The sequence below is a fragment of the Hydra viridissima genome, unplaced genomic scaffold (assembly GCF_058129835.1).
Source record: "Hydra viridissima isolate aposymbiotic clone 2 unplaced genomic scaffold, HvirCarnegie_v1 scaffold_4, whole genome shotgun sequence".
In the NCBI taxonomy this organism is placed as follows: Eukaryota; Metazoa; Cnidaria; class Hydrozoa; order Anthoathecata; family Hydridae; genus Hydra; species Hydra viridissima.
In genome coordinates this window covers 13,187,882-13,203,272 of record NW_028324303.1, presented here as the reverse complement: position 1 = coordinate 13,203,272, position 15,391 = coordinate 13,187,882, and the positions used below count along the sequence as shown (strand labels likewise).

General features: G+C 30.3%; 2 protein-coding genes across 2 annotated transcripts; one reads left to right on the top strand and one right to left on the bottom strand.

The window, feature by feature from the left end:
* Nucleotides 1-4,343: 4,343 nt before the first annotated feature.
* Nucleotides 4,344-9,231, top strand: LOC145182475 (proteasome subunit alpha type-3-like). The gene is made up of 13 exons (XM_090085891.1): nucleotides 4,344-4,482; nucleotides 4,883-5,139; nucleotides 5,611-5,693; nucleotides 5,915-6,038; nucleotides 6,354-6,386; nucleotides 6,601-6,669; nucleotides 7,567-7,640; nucleotides 7,761-7,833; nucleotides 8,006-8,071; nucleotides 8,391-8,437; nucleotides 8,554-8,621; nucleotides 8,846-8,910; nucleotides 9,066-9,231. Exons 2-13 carry the CDS (start codon nucleotides 5,119-5,121, stop codon nucleotides 9,105-9,107), a joined length of 765 nt encoding a protein of 254 aa, XP_089942017.1. The 5' UTR covers nucleotides 4,344-4,482; nucleotides 4,883-5,118; the 3' UTR covers nucleotides 9,108-9,231.
* Nucleotides 9,232-12,770: 3,539 nt separating this feature from the next.
* LOC145183112 (uncharacterized) lies at nucleotides 12,771-14,462 on the bottom strand. The gene is made up of 2 exons (XM_080058446.2): nucleotides 13,758-14,462; nucleotides 12,771-13,642 (listed from the first exon to the last, which is right to left on the bottom strand). Exons 1-2 carry the CDS (start codon nucleotides 14,439-14,441, stop codon nucleotides 13,412-13,414), a joined length of 915 nt encoding a protein of 304 aa, XP_079914572.2. The 5' UTR covers nucleotides 14,442-14,462; the 3' UTR covers nucleotides 12,771-13,411.
* Nucleotides 14,463-15,391: the final 929 nt, after the last annotated feature.

Here is a 15,391-nt window from a genome sequence, read left to right as displayed (position 1 = left end):
AAGAATCTGTGATCGAAGAAGAAGAGCTGAGAAATTTTAAAGGGAAAGATTGAATAATAGCTTTGATGCAAAATTAAAATGTTTGAGTTTAACAATTTTATAAAAAATTATCGAGGATACTCCTGGTATGATATCACTACTTATCTCAAGGAAAGGCTTTCTAATGCAGAGTTTAAAGAAGATTGCTTATATGGGATAATTGGCAGAAGAAAAGAAAAGAAATTGGGACAATCGCGACTGGGATGCACAGTCTCGCAGTCTGTTGCTGAATATTTATAAGAAAGGCTTGAAGTCAACTGGAAATAAACTGTGTTTTTATGAAAATCAGCAAATTTATGCAGTGTCACAAACAAATCTTGGAAAATGTAGGTACAAAACGTAGTTAAATTTTCTAAATGACTTTTTGGAATTAAAATAGAACATAGAGATCTCCCTAAAGTAGCACATGGTATCATATATCATATATATATCTTATATCATATATATTTATAAAAAGTTACTGGGTCAAGGAAGGAAAAAGGGTTTTTAATAAAGTCTAGACACTATTCATGCTAAAAGAAAACAACAGGGGCAGTGGCCCTCTCAGAAATTTATACTAATAATATATTATCACGGATTATCATGAGGGCGAGAGTATCTATTCGCCGCCGTAATAATCCGTGATAATATATTATTAGCATAAATTTCCGTGGGACCTATGGCTCTGCCTACCACTTTGATTTCAATACAAAAATGTTTTACATAAAATATTTCCAAAGTTTACAAGATAGATATATATGGACACAGCAATATAATAACAAAAATTACAAAAAGAAAAATATATTACTTCAAATCAAAAATTAAAGGAACTTTTAAGAGTATATCATCAAAAACATTTTAGATTCGTAATTAATTACATTTCCATAATTTTTATTAATCTCAATACATCTATGAGGTATAGACTCAATAAAAGTTTCTCAGTTTGAACTTGTCGTATTTGTGACCAGGCAGTTTGAAGTTGCTGATATAAGTTTTCAGCATTTCTAAACCTAACTCAAAGTGCAAAACACACACTTTATCATCAGAATGTTTCATAACTTTTAAATTGGACTTAAGTGAAGAAGTTGCGTTGGCCGTTGCATTATAGTAATTTTGCATACACTGGTTTTAATCCGTTTGCCAGCTGGTTTTCTCACATTTTATTTACCATTTGAACCTTTCAAATTAAACATCAAATGACCATAATATTCGCTTCTAAAGTTTTACTGCACATTTTTTGTGACCCTAGGCGAACTCTAAACGTATTTTTCGGTTATTTCGCAGTATGAATGATTTACTTGCTACACAATAGCTAAACAACCCTGCATCTTCTAAACGTCACCGTTTAGTTTTTTTTTAAATATCGATTTTCAATTTGCGAATTGTATCTCTGGCACTAGCAAATCGGTTTTTTTTCACGTACCTAATCATTTTACGATCAGTATGGTCGTCCACCTAATGCTCAATTTAAACAGTTCGTTTGGTGTTATATTTAATAACTAATTGATTTAAAACCGCTTTTTACATTTCATACTTTTTACATAGTTTACTTTGTGTTGTTCCACCATTATAATCATTAACAACTTTTTGCTTAAAAACACTATTATATTTAATACATACTATTTTGTCCTCTTACTGCTATAGTATTACTATAAAATTTCAAACATTTTTGATTGTGTATAAGATTTTTAAACGATTTTGATTTAAAGACTTTTGTTGTGTTTTATGTAATATAAAAGACAAGTTGTAAAACTTGTACGCCTTCTTTAACTAAAATTAAGATTTGAAATGAACAGTTTACAATTAAATTGCAGTGCTGCTCTACATTTTAACAGTATTTAGATAAAATTCCCTTGTTTTTGAAAAATTACTACTTCTATCATAGGCGTAGAACGCGCTGGGGCTCGGGGGCTCGAGCCTCATCCGGAAATTTGTCGCTGGGGCTTTGCCCTATCCGGGGAAATTCACCAAGCTTTCAAAAATATTTAAAAAATAAAAACCATAATACACTTAAACATTAACAAATATAACAATTTAAAAACGGTTGTAATGTTTCCGCAAATACCTATGGTGATTTTCAAAAGTTTATATTATTTTTCGAATTTCAGAAATTCCACGCTTCTGATGAGTTTGAGATTCATTTGATATCGGTAAAAACGTAATAAAAAGCTAATTTACGGAACTACATAAATTATAGAGTTGTGTAAGTTAAACATTCGTTTAGTATTTTTTTCTTTGATAAATTTGGCAGTATTATTTGTATTAATTATTTAAAAGTTTTGAATTAAAAATCATTTGAATTAAAAAAAACGTAAGTTTTTGAAGAAATTTTTTAATTGTTCAATGGTACATTGAATTTTAAGTAATAAGTTGTAAGATGTTGTAGAATGAAGAAGATTAGTGAATACTTTTCAAAAAAAGAAAATCAAATTGAAGCAGTTGTATTATTTTCTGAATCTCAAAATGCTAATAACTTCCAAGATAATACTCATGTAAGTTTATCATTTGTTCACTTAGATTATGCAACTAATCCAACCGCTGTTGTTGAGTCGCCGTTTTTTACAGAGGAGCCTAGACCTTGCTGTTCAAGACAGTCATCTTTTCCATCAAAAAAGGGAAGAAAATTTAAACAAAGCTGGAATGAAAAACATAAGTTGGTTTTACATGACTGCGAGAAAGAAAAAGTTTTTTGTTCTACCTGTATCAAAGCTAACCCAAATGAAAATGCCTTTACCTCGTTGTTCAAAAGAAAAAGATTTGTACAAGCTTTTATTTTAAACGGATTTTCTAATTGGAAGAAAGCGTCAAAAATTTTTGGTTGTCACGAGCGATCTGAACTCCATAGGGCGTCTGTTAGTACGATCGCCTCAGCAACACTGGAATCGACATTTATCCAACAGCTTAATCATCATCAAAATAAAGAAATGATGGATAATCGTACGGCTTTATAAAAAATATTACAAAACTTCTTTATTTGGTAATTCCTTATTTTCGTTTAAGAAAAATTTAGTTAACATCATTAAATTTATTTACTAGATAAATAAATGTTTCGTGGAAAGGTTGAAAATTATTTAAACTTTCACATGCTACTCAAACTATGAGCAGACGATTCTCTGTAACTGAAGAAATGGTTGAATCATCCTAAAAAGCAAAAGTGGCTCTCGCCTGATATTAAAAACGAAACCCTGCAAGACTTTGCTCATGCAACACTTCGTAAGCTATGCGAAAGTATAAGGGAATCACAATTCTATAGTTTGATCCGATGAAACAACGGATATGTCCACGAAAGAACAAGTTTCGATCTGCATTCGGCGTGTTAATAAAAATTTAAAATTGAGGAGCTTTTAATGGGATTTTAGCAAACCGAGAACATCAAGAACTGTTTAATGGACGTTTTGTGTTAATTTAGCCTGTTGATTCAAAATTGTCGGGGCCAATGTTTTGACGGATCATCTAACATGTCTGGAAGTATCTATGGATTGCAGACTTTAATGAGTGGGAAAGAAGAGCGGGCTTTTAACGTCCACTGCCGCGCTCATAATCTAACTTGGTAGCACAAGATTCTGTTGAAAATCAAACAGAGATCAGGAATATTATGAACTTAGTGCAATCATTCATCGTATTTACCCGTGGATCTCCAAAACGATTGGCATGTTTCAACAAATTTCGAAGTGTAGAGGATGTAGAAAGTGGAACATCACTGCAACCATTTTCCCACACTCGATGGATCCTTAGAAAACCGTCCATTATATCTATTACGAGTAACTATTCCGCCTTTATCAACTGGTTAGAGGATTTTGAAAATCATTCTGATAATTCAGCCAAAAATAAGTCAGAAGCAGCGGGTTATTTGGAATCTTTTTGTAAGTTTGACACATTTTTCAAATTAGAAATTTTGCGTATGATCTTCACTTTAATCGAGGATGCTAATACAGCACTCCGAGGTAAATATTGTTTTATTTCATGGTGTCTTTTTTGTAATATACTATTTCAAGCAAATTATAATGTTAAACGTTTATTGAAAATTGCTTTAGGCATGCAGCTTAATTTTTGCAAAGCAAGAAATACCATCTACACGTTTAAGAAGGTGTTAAAAAAGCCCGGGGCGATATTCGCTTCAAAGTCTTATGGGATGCAGCCGTTGTAGTAGCAGAATGTAGTTTTCTCAGTCGGTTTGAAACGGGACTTACGACCCGTTTCAAACCGACTGAGACCACTGAGCATTTAGCAAATGTAGAAAATTTTTTTATTGGTCAGTGCTTGGAAGTTGGATTCGTTGAGGCTTTTTACAAAGATGACTTTGAAGATTATAGAAGGCTACAACTCCATCGCGACATATTTATGGATCATGCAAAATTCAAGAATATTCAACTAATTAATTTTGAATCAGTTTTGAAAGAGCTTGTAGACCATGATGGTGTCCTTTCTCAATTAATTTCACTGATTCCTGAGTTTATGAAACTGGTAAAAATTTTACTATGTTTGCCTGTCACCTCATGCACGTGTGAGCGCTCTTTTTCTTGTCTTCGTAGGCTAAAGACTTATTTGCGATGAGTTTATAATGCGTGCCTCCATACGCATGAACACATTTTACTTGAGAAAATGAATTACATTTTTATGCCTTTGAAAAAACTTTTTATTTCTTATTATAGATTTTCAACTCCTACAAAATAGTTTATGCCCCATCCGGGAAAACTAAAACTCTACGCCTATGATTTCTATGCTGTTTTTCATTAAGTGACAACAAAACAAGAATATAATCCTCTTTTATTAGTAAACACATACCTAATAAGGGTTCTTATCTTAAAAATATTTTATAATTATTTTAAACGATTGTTTTTCATGGAAAAGGATATTTTTTTAGAGCTCGCTTAGTTCTGGAGGACAGTGTATTAGGGGGATTTTTAAAATAAACTGCTTCTAAGATATTATCGTCAGTCTACTGAACCGAACCGATATAAAAAGGACAGATACTGAGTCAGCAGTAATTATTTTCCAAAAGGGCCTCTGTCTTAACAGAACCATCTTTGCAAGCAAGTTATTAAATTTTTATTCCCCTACCTTCGAAAATAATTATAGAAGAACTTTACAAAAGACGAGATGAGTTCTATTGGAACTGGGGTATGTCATTTCTCATCTTCGTGTTTTGTATTATCATAACCGAGTCGATAGACTCGATAGATAGGTGTTCAATAAAAGATGCGTTAGGATTTTTTTGTGCCTAATAGTTAAAACAATTTTTATAGATGATTTGCAAGCTCACTAATTCAAAATTTTTTATAATTTAAATTTCAGCATGTGCTTATAAATAAGTACTAAATAATGATTTTAAAAAATGGCACAATAAGCTTGAAACTACTTTCCTCTTTCTCTCTTCTCAAATCAACCATTTTTTAAAGCGAATATATCAGATAATACGAATCTATTTTTTGTCTTTATTTTTGTGAATTTTTATATAAATAACTCAATTCTTTACAAAAAATTTTAAGGTGGCTCTTTTCTTATTATCAGATTTTTTGTTGTAAAAAGATTTAATCACAAAAGAGACAATCAGAAAATGTGTACTAAAAAAATATTTGGACTTTATTTTAGTATGATTTATCTGCCCATCAATTCTCTCCTGATGGTAGGGTATTTCAAGTGGAATATGCCAACAAAGCAGTTCAAAACAGCAGGTTTGTACAGATTATTGAGAATAGAATTCAAAATCTGTTTTTGCAATAATAGACTGCATAATGAAGTTAAGGTAGAGCTATAAAGGCTAATCTTGCAAACTATTGTTATCATGGTATCAAGCTATGAAACTTATTTCGGCATTGAATTTTAAGGATGATTTTTGTAGTTCAAGTTTGTGATTTTTATGTCTAAAAGTGGGCATTATTTTTTGAAATTTCAGTACAGCAGTTGCATTGAGATGCAAAGATGGTGTTGTGTTTGGAGTTGAAAAGCTGATAGCATCAAAACTTTATGAACCAGGAACCGGGAGAAGAATATTTTCAATTGATCGACATATTGGAATGGTTAGTTGAAGTAAATCTGTTTTGATATGATACTATTTTTTCTTAGTCAGAAAGATACTACAATTATGAGAGAAGAGGCAGTAACCAATTGAAATATATGACACTAAATTGAAAATCAAAGAAAAATTCTCCAATTAACTTATATATGTATTCATAAGGATCCTCTTTTTATCAATCTTTATCTAAACCATATAAAAAGGTCAGTAACTCTCTGCATAAGTAATTAAAGTTTGTAACTACCTACATAGGTTATTTTTAGTAGAAGTATTTTGTTTGGTTGTTCTGTAGATGTTGATGTAACCTTTTTTTTTTCAGGGTGTATCTGGACTGATGTCTGATGCCAGGCAGGTTAAAAAGTTTATCCTTTACTTTTTAATTACCTCCAAAATTTTAATAACTTTTGCTTAAATAACAATCTCTCTATATTATAACCATAATGTTCATAATAAATAATTATTATCTAAAAATGAAGGAGCTTTGCAATATAAATGTTTTTAGTATGACTTTTTGTGTTATTTAGTTCTGAGTATCTATAAATTGAATATTTTTTTTTCAAATAAAGATTGTTGGCGTTGCACGTGATGAAGCTGCACATTATCGGTCAATTTATGGTTCACCAATTCCTTTAAAAGTAATAAGTATAATTCATTTGTTCTATTGTTGTAATGTTATTTAAAAAATGAAATTTATAATTTAACAATCATATATTTTAAAGTATTTAAAACATATTTTAAACTTTTTGTTTAACAAGAAAACTAATAATTTCTATTCCACCGTTTTCTATTAATTGCCAAATTTTAACCTCATTCTTTTTTTAATGAAAATTTATACAGATTTTATTTTATTTTTTATTTTTTAACTTAAGGTTTGTCATAACATAATATCAAACAAAAAAGAAATGTTTTTAAAAAAATTAACAAGAAAAACACTTTTGTTTAAATGATGTCTCCAGAAAAGTAGCTCAATATTGTTTCAAAATTATGGTCATTTATTTAACATCTTATTTATTTAGCATATTATCTAATATTGTTATAGTAGGCCAAGAAACTTTTTTGTTGTTGTTGTAAATGCAAGTTTAAATTATAAATTAGTAAGACAAGTTTCTATTGAATTTAAACTGTATTATAATTCCTGTTTTTAAATGTATATTTCAAAATTTATTAAGACTAGACTGTTTTTGAATGCATATTTCAAAATTTATTTTTAAAAACCCTAAAATGATTGTTAGCACATAAAAATTCCTAGTATTCTTTAGCTTTTGTATTTTCAGATTTTTCTTAAGTGATACATTCTATATACATACTTTTATTTATACTTTTAACTAAATGTCCAGTGTTGTGGGCAATTAATTGACATTTTTGAAGATTATTTCACTTGCAATTACAAATTGATTAAAAACAGCAACAAGAATAATTTATTAAAATTATCCATTATTATGTAATATTATTTGTTGTACCAATTGGTTGTAACATTATTCCTATCATTTTATTAGCGTTATGCAATAAACTCCTAATAATTTTTGTGTTAGACTTTGGCAGATAAAGTTGCTGGATATATTCATGTTTATACATTGTATAGTGCATACCGTCCGTTTGGATGCAGGTATTTCAGTTCTATTACATAAATTTAAGAAGGCACTTTCTTTTTCTACTGCTTTCCTATCTTTTTTTACATTTAAAAGTTTATTAAAATACAATCTGTTTCATCATCATTATGTTTCAGTGTGTTCTTGAGTTCATATGATAAAGTAGATGGACCAGAGTTATACATGATAGAGCCCTCTGGCACATCTTATGTAAGTATTATGCAAACTGTCTTTTTATAATATTCTTAAAAATAGCTGCAGCGAGTTCTAACTCTTATTATTATTATTTAAAAGACAAATGAAATCTTATTATCTTTAAAGAAAAGACTATGAATTTTGTTGTCATGTTATAATTTTTGTTGTTGTTATTCATTTAATGTAGGGTTACAGTGGATGTTCTGTTGGAAAAGCCAAGCAAAATGCAAAAACAGAAATTGAAAAACTAAAGGTGTTGTTCAATTCTTTTTTCCAAATGTTTTCAACAGTCAGTTTCTTCTCTATTTAGCAAGTATCCTTGCCAAATAAATTTTTCAAACTGAGTAGCACTAAAGTTGTATTACATTGTTAGTAAGTCATGTTATATTAATGTGTTTTTCAAAGAAGAAATGTTTAATCATGCCACCACCTTTACTGCTATAAATTTCTGCTTGATATTCAATTGCATCTCATAATGTCAATTTCGGTATTGAGTTTACCCTTTTCCTTTATATATTTGCATTTATTACTCTATTGCAGAAAAGAATTATCTGTTTGCTGTACATTTTTAGCTTGAAAATTTAACAATGACGGAAGGAATTAAAGAAGTAGCTAAAATGTAAGTCTGACTTTTTGTGTTTTTAAAACTCTTTGCTTTACATTCTTCTTTCAAAGTTTCAATTAGAACTAATTTAAATTTTTTTAAAAACTTGTCAAATTTTAAAAAACTTTTAGCATACATCTTGTACATGACGAAGTTAAAGATAAGCACTTTGAACTTGAACTTAGTTGGGTTGGAGAGTGTGAGTTGTATTTTTAAACTATCCTTTATTGTTTGAAAATTCATCAAAGTCGTGATTTAGTTTCACTCAGTGTTTTTAATGGAAAGTGAAGATCACTTTCCATTAAAAATAATCTTAGAAGCAAGTTTATGGTTTTAATATATGAGAAGCTACTGTTTCTAAATTCATTGATGTAATCAGTTTTTCAGTTGACTGATATTACAAATTATTTCGAAAATTCTCAGGTACTAATGGCATTCATCAAATGGTTCCCAAAGAGTTGGCTACCGAAGCCGAGGAACATGCTAAGGTTTTGAATTTTGTAATTTTGTAATTAAAGCTTTTATCGGCTTTTTATCTTAAAAAGAATAAAAATTAAATTTTATCTATAAATCCTATCTATACGATATACGATATCAATATATCGATATACGATACGATATCAATAAATATTTTGTTTTTCAGAAAGCGATCGAGGAAGATTCTGATTCGGATGATGATTTGTAAATGGGTTTTGATGAAAGTAATCTTCTTGTGAAGCTTATTTTGTTAAAAGATTATTTATGTCATGTTTAAGTTTTTTATGATTCATTGAACGATAAAAATATATAAACGATAATTTTTGAGACAACCCGTTTCTTTTGTGTTAAAGATGATCTGGGGAAAATTGCTTTAGGAAGGCAGGGAATTTGTTTTACGTCTAGTGCACTGACCTGGTGCTCACAGTTAACTGCAAAACGCAATGAGAAACAGAAGTTTCAAGACGTATTGAAAACAGCAGTTTTTTAAAAACAAAACCAAATTTAATCTTCTTGAAAATGAATGGCAGGTACAATCCTTTCTAAGAGAAAAAGTTGTCTAAGAGATCATCTTTTCAATCATTTCTTGCAGTGATTTTTTGAAGAATAAAATTATTTCTGAAGCAAGTGATATGATTTAATTTAAGAACGATTATCGTATTCTCATTGCTTTGTTCTTTAATTACAGTAGTAAAGTATTTCACAATATTGTGTAAGTTCCTAATAATCAACAGAAATCAGTTACAAGTAGCGTCGATCATTAACTGATCATCGGAAGTAGCAAGTAATCTTATTTTTACTCATCAGTTGTTGACGAAAATCAATATTCCCCTCATGAAACCCTTTAACCTTTGATGACGTTAATTGCTCATCGTAAACGGTTATGAACCATCAGCAATTAATCTTATGTGTTTGTTTTTTTGTTTTTTTAATTTTCCTGGGAGAGTGTTGCACCTTGGGACAGTTTAGGAACAAATATGCTTATTTTGACTTGTATAAATTTTTATTACTTTTAATTGTATAAGTTTTAAATTCTACTTTAAAGTCTAGCATTTAAACATCACACTAACACCTAAAAATTTAAAATATGTTTTTTAATAAGGGAGTAATCTAATTTTTTACGCCCTTGAATTGTGTCTTAAGGTACAAAACGAGATTGTATCTTGGGATACAAAACAACCAAACATCAAACATTTACTTACAAATGACCGATTTTCCTTTAATCGTTCAGCTTCCACAAAACTGAGTCTACACTAACCTCTAGCGGCCAGTTAAAGAACTAAGAAAGGTTGTTTTGGTCTGGCCGCACACAGATAGCATAGCAATACAATTTGGTGAAACATTCTTCCCCCCCTTTTTATTGATAATTTTTCTCTAAGAGCGTTTTTTAAAGCATGATAATCGAAGCAATACAATCGAAGCAAGAAAGATTAATCACCGATTGATAACCACAAATAAATCAACTTCTCGTCAAATATGAATAAAGGTTTGAATAAAAGTATGAATAGCAATTGGAAAGTATTTGTCTTTTCATTACTTGAATTTTTTTCCTATGAGAAATATAGTTCTAAAAATAATCCAGATCAACTTGCCATCCCCAAATATCCCTATTTAGATCCCCTTTTTCGAAAAATTAATTTTTAAATAAGAGAAATAATAAAAGATTTTATCAACTGCAACGCATCTTAATAAAACGTTTTCAAATATAGCATAATTATCACACTAAAGATTACCATTGATTTAAATCATTCAGTTGGTCTTCGTAAAGTCCACCGAAGGTACAAAATAATCAAGGAGAAAAAGGCATTCCACTTATGTCACTCACCTGGTCGACACAGGCCGACACAGATTCGTCACTCATTTGTTATGTCGTAAGGATTCCCACTTAAATATATAACAGTAAATAAACAAATGATAATAAATAGATTGTATTTTTCTTGTTCAATAACTAATAACCAACCTTGTGTATGTGTTAATAACCAACCTCATGTATTTGTGAATAACGAACCTCGTGAAACAGAAATTAAATTTGATTAAAAATAAACTAAACGAAATTTTCTGCTAATGACAACATGAATGTTACATTTTTTATTTTGCCAGTGTTGCAGAGATGAAATAGAAAAGTTTTTCTCTTACTGGTGTGAAAAAAGCTAAAAACAATCCGGAAACTAGGGTTCTGATTTCTCAGATACAAATTCTGAGTATTCAAAAAAAAAAAGCTAGGAAAAAACATGTTATCACACAAAGACAATGTTGGATTACCAGAAACTAAACAAGTAGATTGGCAAAAGAAAGCTTAAGGGCCTGTTTATATGGAAAGCGGGCTGGCTCGTTTGCCGAGCCAGCCCGCTTTCCATATAAACAGGCCCTAAGTGACTTCTGCTTTCAGCCAGTATACACGAAGCTTACTGCTTCTCTTGTTGTTTGTTTGTTTGATGCTCTTTACTGGTATTAATGACTGGAAAAGTTATGCCTTTATTAGTTATCGCGGCAGCAGATATTTCTTATTTAAAAAGAAATCTGAACGAACTGATGACCTATTGGAGTCGCATTTATCAGAAAATAGAGTATGTATATTTGTGCTTGTATACTTGAATACATTAACTATGATAATTATGTTATGTCAAAGATTTTTTTGCGGTATTTAAGCAATTAACGACTAAATTACAGGAAAATGTTTCGAGAATATTTAGTTGGAACAAATGTTTTTATTTCTGAAATAGGACTTGCTTTTACGGTTCTGCTAAGAATGTACAATCAAACTCGATGAAAAATCTAGTCAGCACCCAAGATCGGAGTTTATACTGAGCATTGCAGGCCCATTCAAACGCACCTGTGACATAGTTGAACGGTGAAAATTCTTTACCTTTTTTACCATACTGAAAATACGCTCAGCTGTAGCTACAGATAAAGTAAAGTAAGAAATATGTGCAATGCAACATTTGCGAAGGTTGAGAGGAATCCAAGTTCAAGCATCTCCTGAAACAAACTTTGAGGCTTGCAGGCTAATTTGAAGTTTGTGGAATTTATCCGTATCAGAAAGATTAGTTCCTCAAACAATTCTCTTGAGATGCGGTCGGAGTATCTTTCAGAAAACTGATCAACAGCTTAGGAAAGGTCTTCATTACTTAGAATATTGAATTGCCATAGAAATCTCAATAGGCTGCAGATATGTTTTAGTGAATTAAATCGACACCTAATGCCAGACAGAAATGAGTCAATAATGGTAACGAATGCTTTCACTTTGTGGTGCTGTTCTGCCTCAGATTATGTTGAGAAATGTCTGTTGAGAGAGAAATCAGACGAAATGCTCTTATTTTGAGCTACTAGTTTCGCTTCCTGTAGAACTTTATCCCACTGTTCACGAATAAGTTGAATGTGTTTGATCAGGCTATCAAAATTGTCTTTTGCTACATAAAATGTGACATCCCGCACTTCAATGAAAAAATCTGTTTCATAAATTGTTGTAAAAAGATTAACACACCGTGTTTGCACCATTATAATTGGCCTGACCAATAAAGTTTTGCAACTCAAGTATTTAAAATTTTTCAGGACACATTTTGCACTAACCTTGGCACTATTCTTCGTGAAATTATCAAATAAGCCTCTCTTCAAACCTCTCTTCAAAAGACGTTATGGCTCCATCAACAACGTTTAAATATCGTATAACGAAAGTAGTTTGTTTTTAGTGGGAACCGTCACGAGTGGCATCAATAATAATTGAAAAGTACTTAGCAATATAAACTTCATTGATAATTGCTGTCTGAATAAAGGAACCTCAGAGATTAATAAATTCATTTTGTATTCATGTTGAAAGATAATGAACTTGCTAATGACTTTGTTGTGATTGGCGAAGTTTTACCACGTGACAAAAGTGGGTCATGTTTATTTCATCATAAATAACATGTAAAGAATAAAATAATAAAGAGGTTACTTTTGCATAAATAACAATAATCATTATTATAGTAATTGCAATAATGACATTAGAATAATTTTGAATCGTTGTACTGATGTTTAAGTTAGGAGTATGTATGTATGTATGTATGTATGTATGTATGTATGTATGTATGTATGTATGTATGTATGTATGTATGTATGTATGTATGTATGTATGTATGTATGTATGTATGTATGTATGTATGTATGTATGTATGTATGTATGTATGTATGTATGTATGTATGTATGTATGTATGTATGTATGTATGTATGTATGTATGTATGTATGTATGTATGTATGTATGTATGTATGTATGTATGTATGTATGTATGTATGTATGTATGTATGTATGTATGTATGTATGTATGTATGTATGTATGTATGTATGTATGTATGTATGTATGTATGTATGTATGTATGTATGTATGTATGTGTGTATGTATGTATGTATGTGTTTTATTTGTTAATTCACGCATAAGTTTTAAAACAAAAGTTGCATCGTTGAACTGATAAAAGCATCAACTAATCTCACTAAAGTTCATCATATAGCATCAACTAGAGTTTCCATAAAGTTTCAGTTCCACATATAAAGAGGTTCTCCAGCTTTATACCCAATAAATGTTTGTAGGGTTATGCGAAAACTACTAAAGAATCGCGTAACAGCGTGTGGTCTGCGGGTATTAAAGAGAATTAAGTCACCTTCCTGAGGTAAAATTTCAACTACCTCCTTCTCATCTTTCACGACATTTTCGTCAAAAGACAGTTCCATGATCTTTTCTTTCGAATAAGTCTTTTTGCCCCATATCTTAAAAATTAAGAATAAGATGAGAAAATAACAAATTGTCTGAACCCCTACACCTGCATCATTTATCTAACATAGCAATATAATTTATAAAAGATATAAAAAAAAAAAAAATTACTTTAAGAACCCCCCCTTTATCTGGAACTTTTAAATAGATGTTGGCGGAAAATTGTTTCTCCAAAGGATATATATAATCCGGAAGCATGTCAAAATGTGGCTGTTCACCACCTACTGATAATAATGGATTAGAAACGCGACCGATGCCGCACAACATTTGTTTACCTTCAAATCTACCAACTTTTGCTCCCTCCGGGTATGCATCTTCCAACTCTAATCTCAAACGATCTATTGGTGAAATAGCATCATTGCAAACCTCTCGAAGATTTTGCATGTATCTCTTAGCGCATTTGTAGTAGTCCTCTCTTATTTGCATTTTCTTCAGCTGATCAATCTGTGAAAAAACTTTATTGAATGGCAAACCTACCCTATCCACGCCTGCATATACCGTTTCAATTTTTTGGGTTTTTTTGTTATAGATATCATGATCATAGCGCTCCATATTCGAGTTTAGCAAGTAAGCACTTAATACTTTACATAAGGATGATCCACAATATTTTGGAATAACAATCGCATCTAAAGATTCTTGAACTATTAACTTTTCTAAACTTTGCTGAGTTATCTTTTCGGTCACAAAAATACCCGATGTTCCAGACGAACAGTTTTTAGATGACATGTTTTTTGCAAGGGTTCGTGTAGCACAAAACTGCTTCAGCACCAGACATTTTTTATTTAAAAGAAACATCTTTGACGACGTAAAGAAAAAAAAAAATTAATAAAACTTGTTTAATGTAACTCTTAGCGCAAAAATGTTTTAAAAAAAAGCTGCCATTCAAAAAAGAACAATTGCTAGCGTAGGTTTTTGTTACAACGCATGCAAGATTATTAATGGGCTTTATCGTCAAACTGTCATTGCAGTAAATACTTCATTGATATATTACATATCCGACCCTTAAGGTAGAAAAATAAACCCATTTTTTAGAAAGTACATTTTCTACCCCAATAGGTTGGTCATTACTGCAATAATAACTTAAGCATTACTTGCAAATTACCTTGTTTGGCTCCTGTAAATTAATTATTTATACACACTCGTACGCACACACGCACACGTAAATACACGCACTCACGTACAGATACCTAAATTATTTATACCTATTCAGGAACATAACATTATATATATATATATATATATATATATATATATATATATATATATATATATATATATATATATATATATATATATATATATATATATATATATATTATATATATATTATGTATATATATATACATAAATCTTTCAATTAATTGCTCATATACTAATACTTTAACAATAAATACTTTTTAACAACCACATAAACAGCTTTGGTTAATTTTTAAACATTATTAAAATTTTGTTTCTGCAGATGTAACGCAGATATTCTATAAATAGGTAACAATCTTCCTACCCTTCAGTAGTTTTTATCTACCCTGGGTATAAATAAATATCTACCTTATGCTACCCTTTTTTTTTTTTTTTTTGTCTATTTGTTTTAGAATGTAAAAACTCTGAAGCAAAATCTTGAACATCTCTCGTAAGGGCACAATAAAAAACACGCAACATTTGTCGGTTTTAAAAGTTTATTGCAGAATAACACTTATACTCTAATCATATTTATGAGAAATTATCCGGAAAAAAATATTGTTTTGTTT

Bases quoted from the DNA above. Each gene is read 5' to 3' on its own strand.
- LOC145182475 (XM_090085891.1), top strand. From the start codon at position 5,119: ATGAGTTCTATTGGAACTGGG. The intron at 6,039-6,353 runs GTTAGTTGAAGT...TTTTTTTTTCAG, and splicing joins TTGATCGACATATTGGAATG to GGTGTATCTGGACTGATGTC. The intron at 8,911-9,065 runs GTTTTGAATTTT...TTTGTTTTTCAG, and splicing joins AAGCCGAGGAACATGCTAAG to AAAGCGATCGAGGAAGATTC.
- LOC145183112 (XM_080058446.2), bottom strand. From the start codon at position 14,441: ATGTTTCTTTTAAATAAAAAATGTCTGGTGCTGAAGCAGTTTTGTGCT. The intron at 13,643-13,757 runs GTAATTTTTTTT...TTAATTTTTAAG, and splicing joins ATAAAGGGGGGGTTCTTAAA to ATATGGGGCAAAAAGACTTA.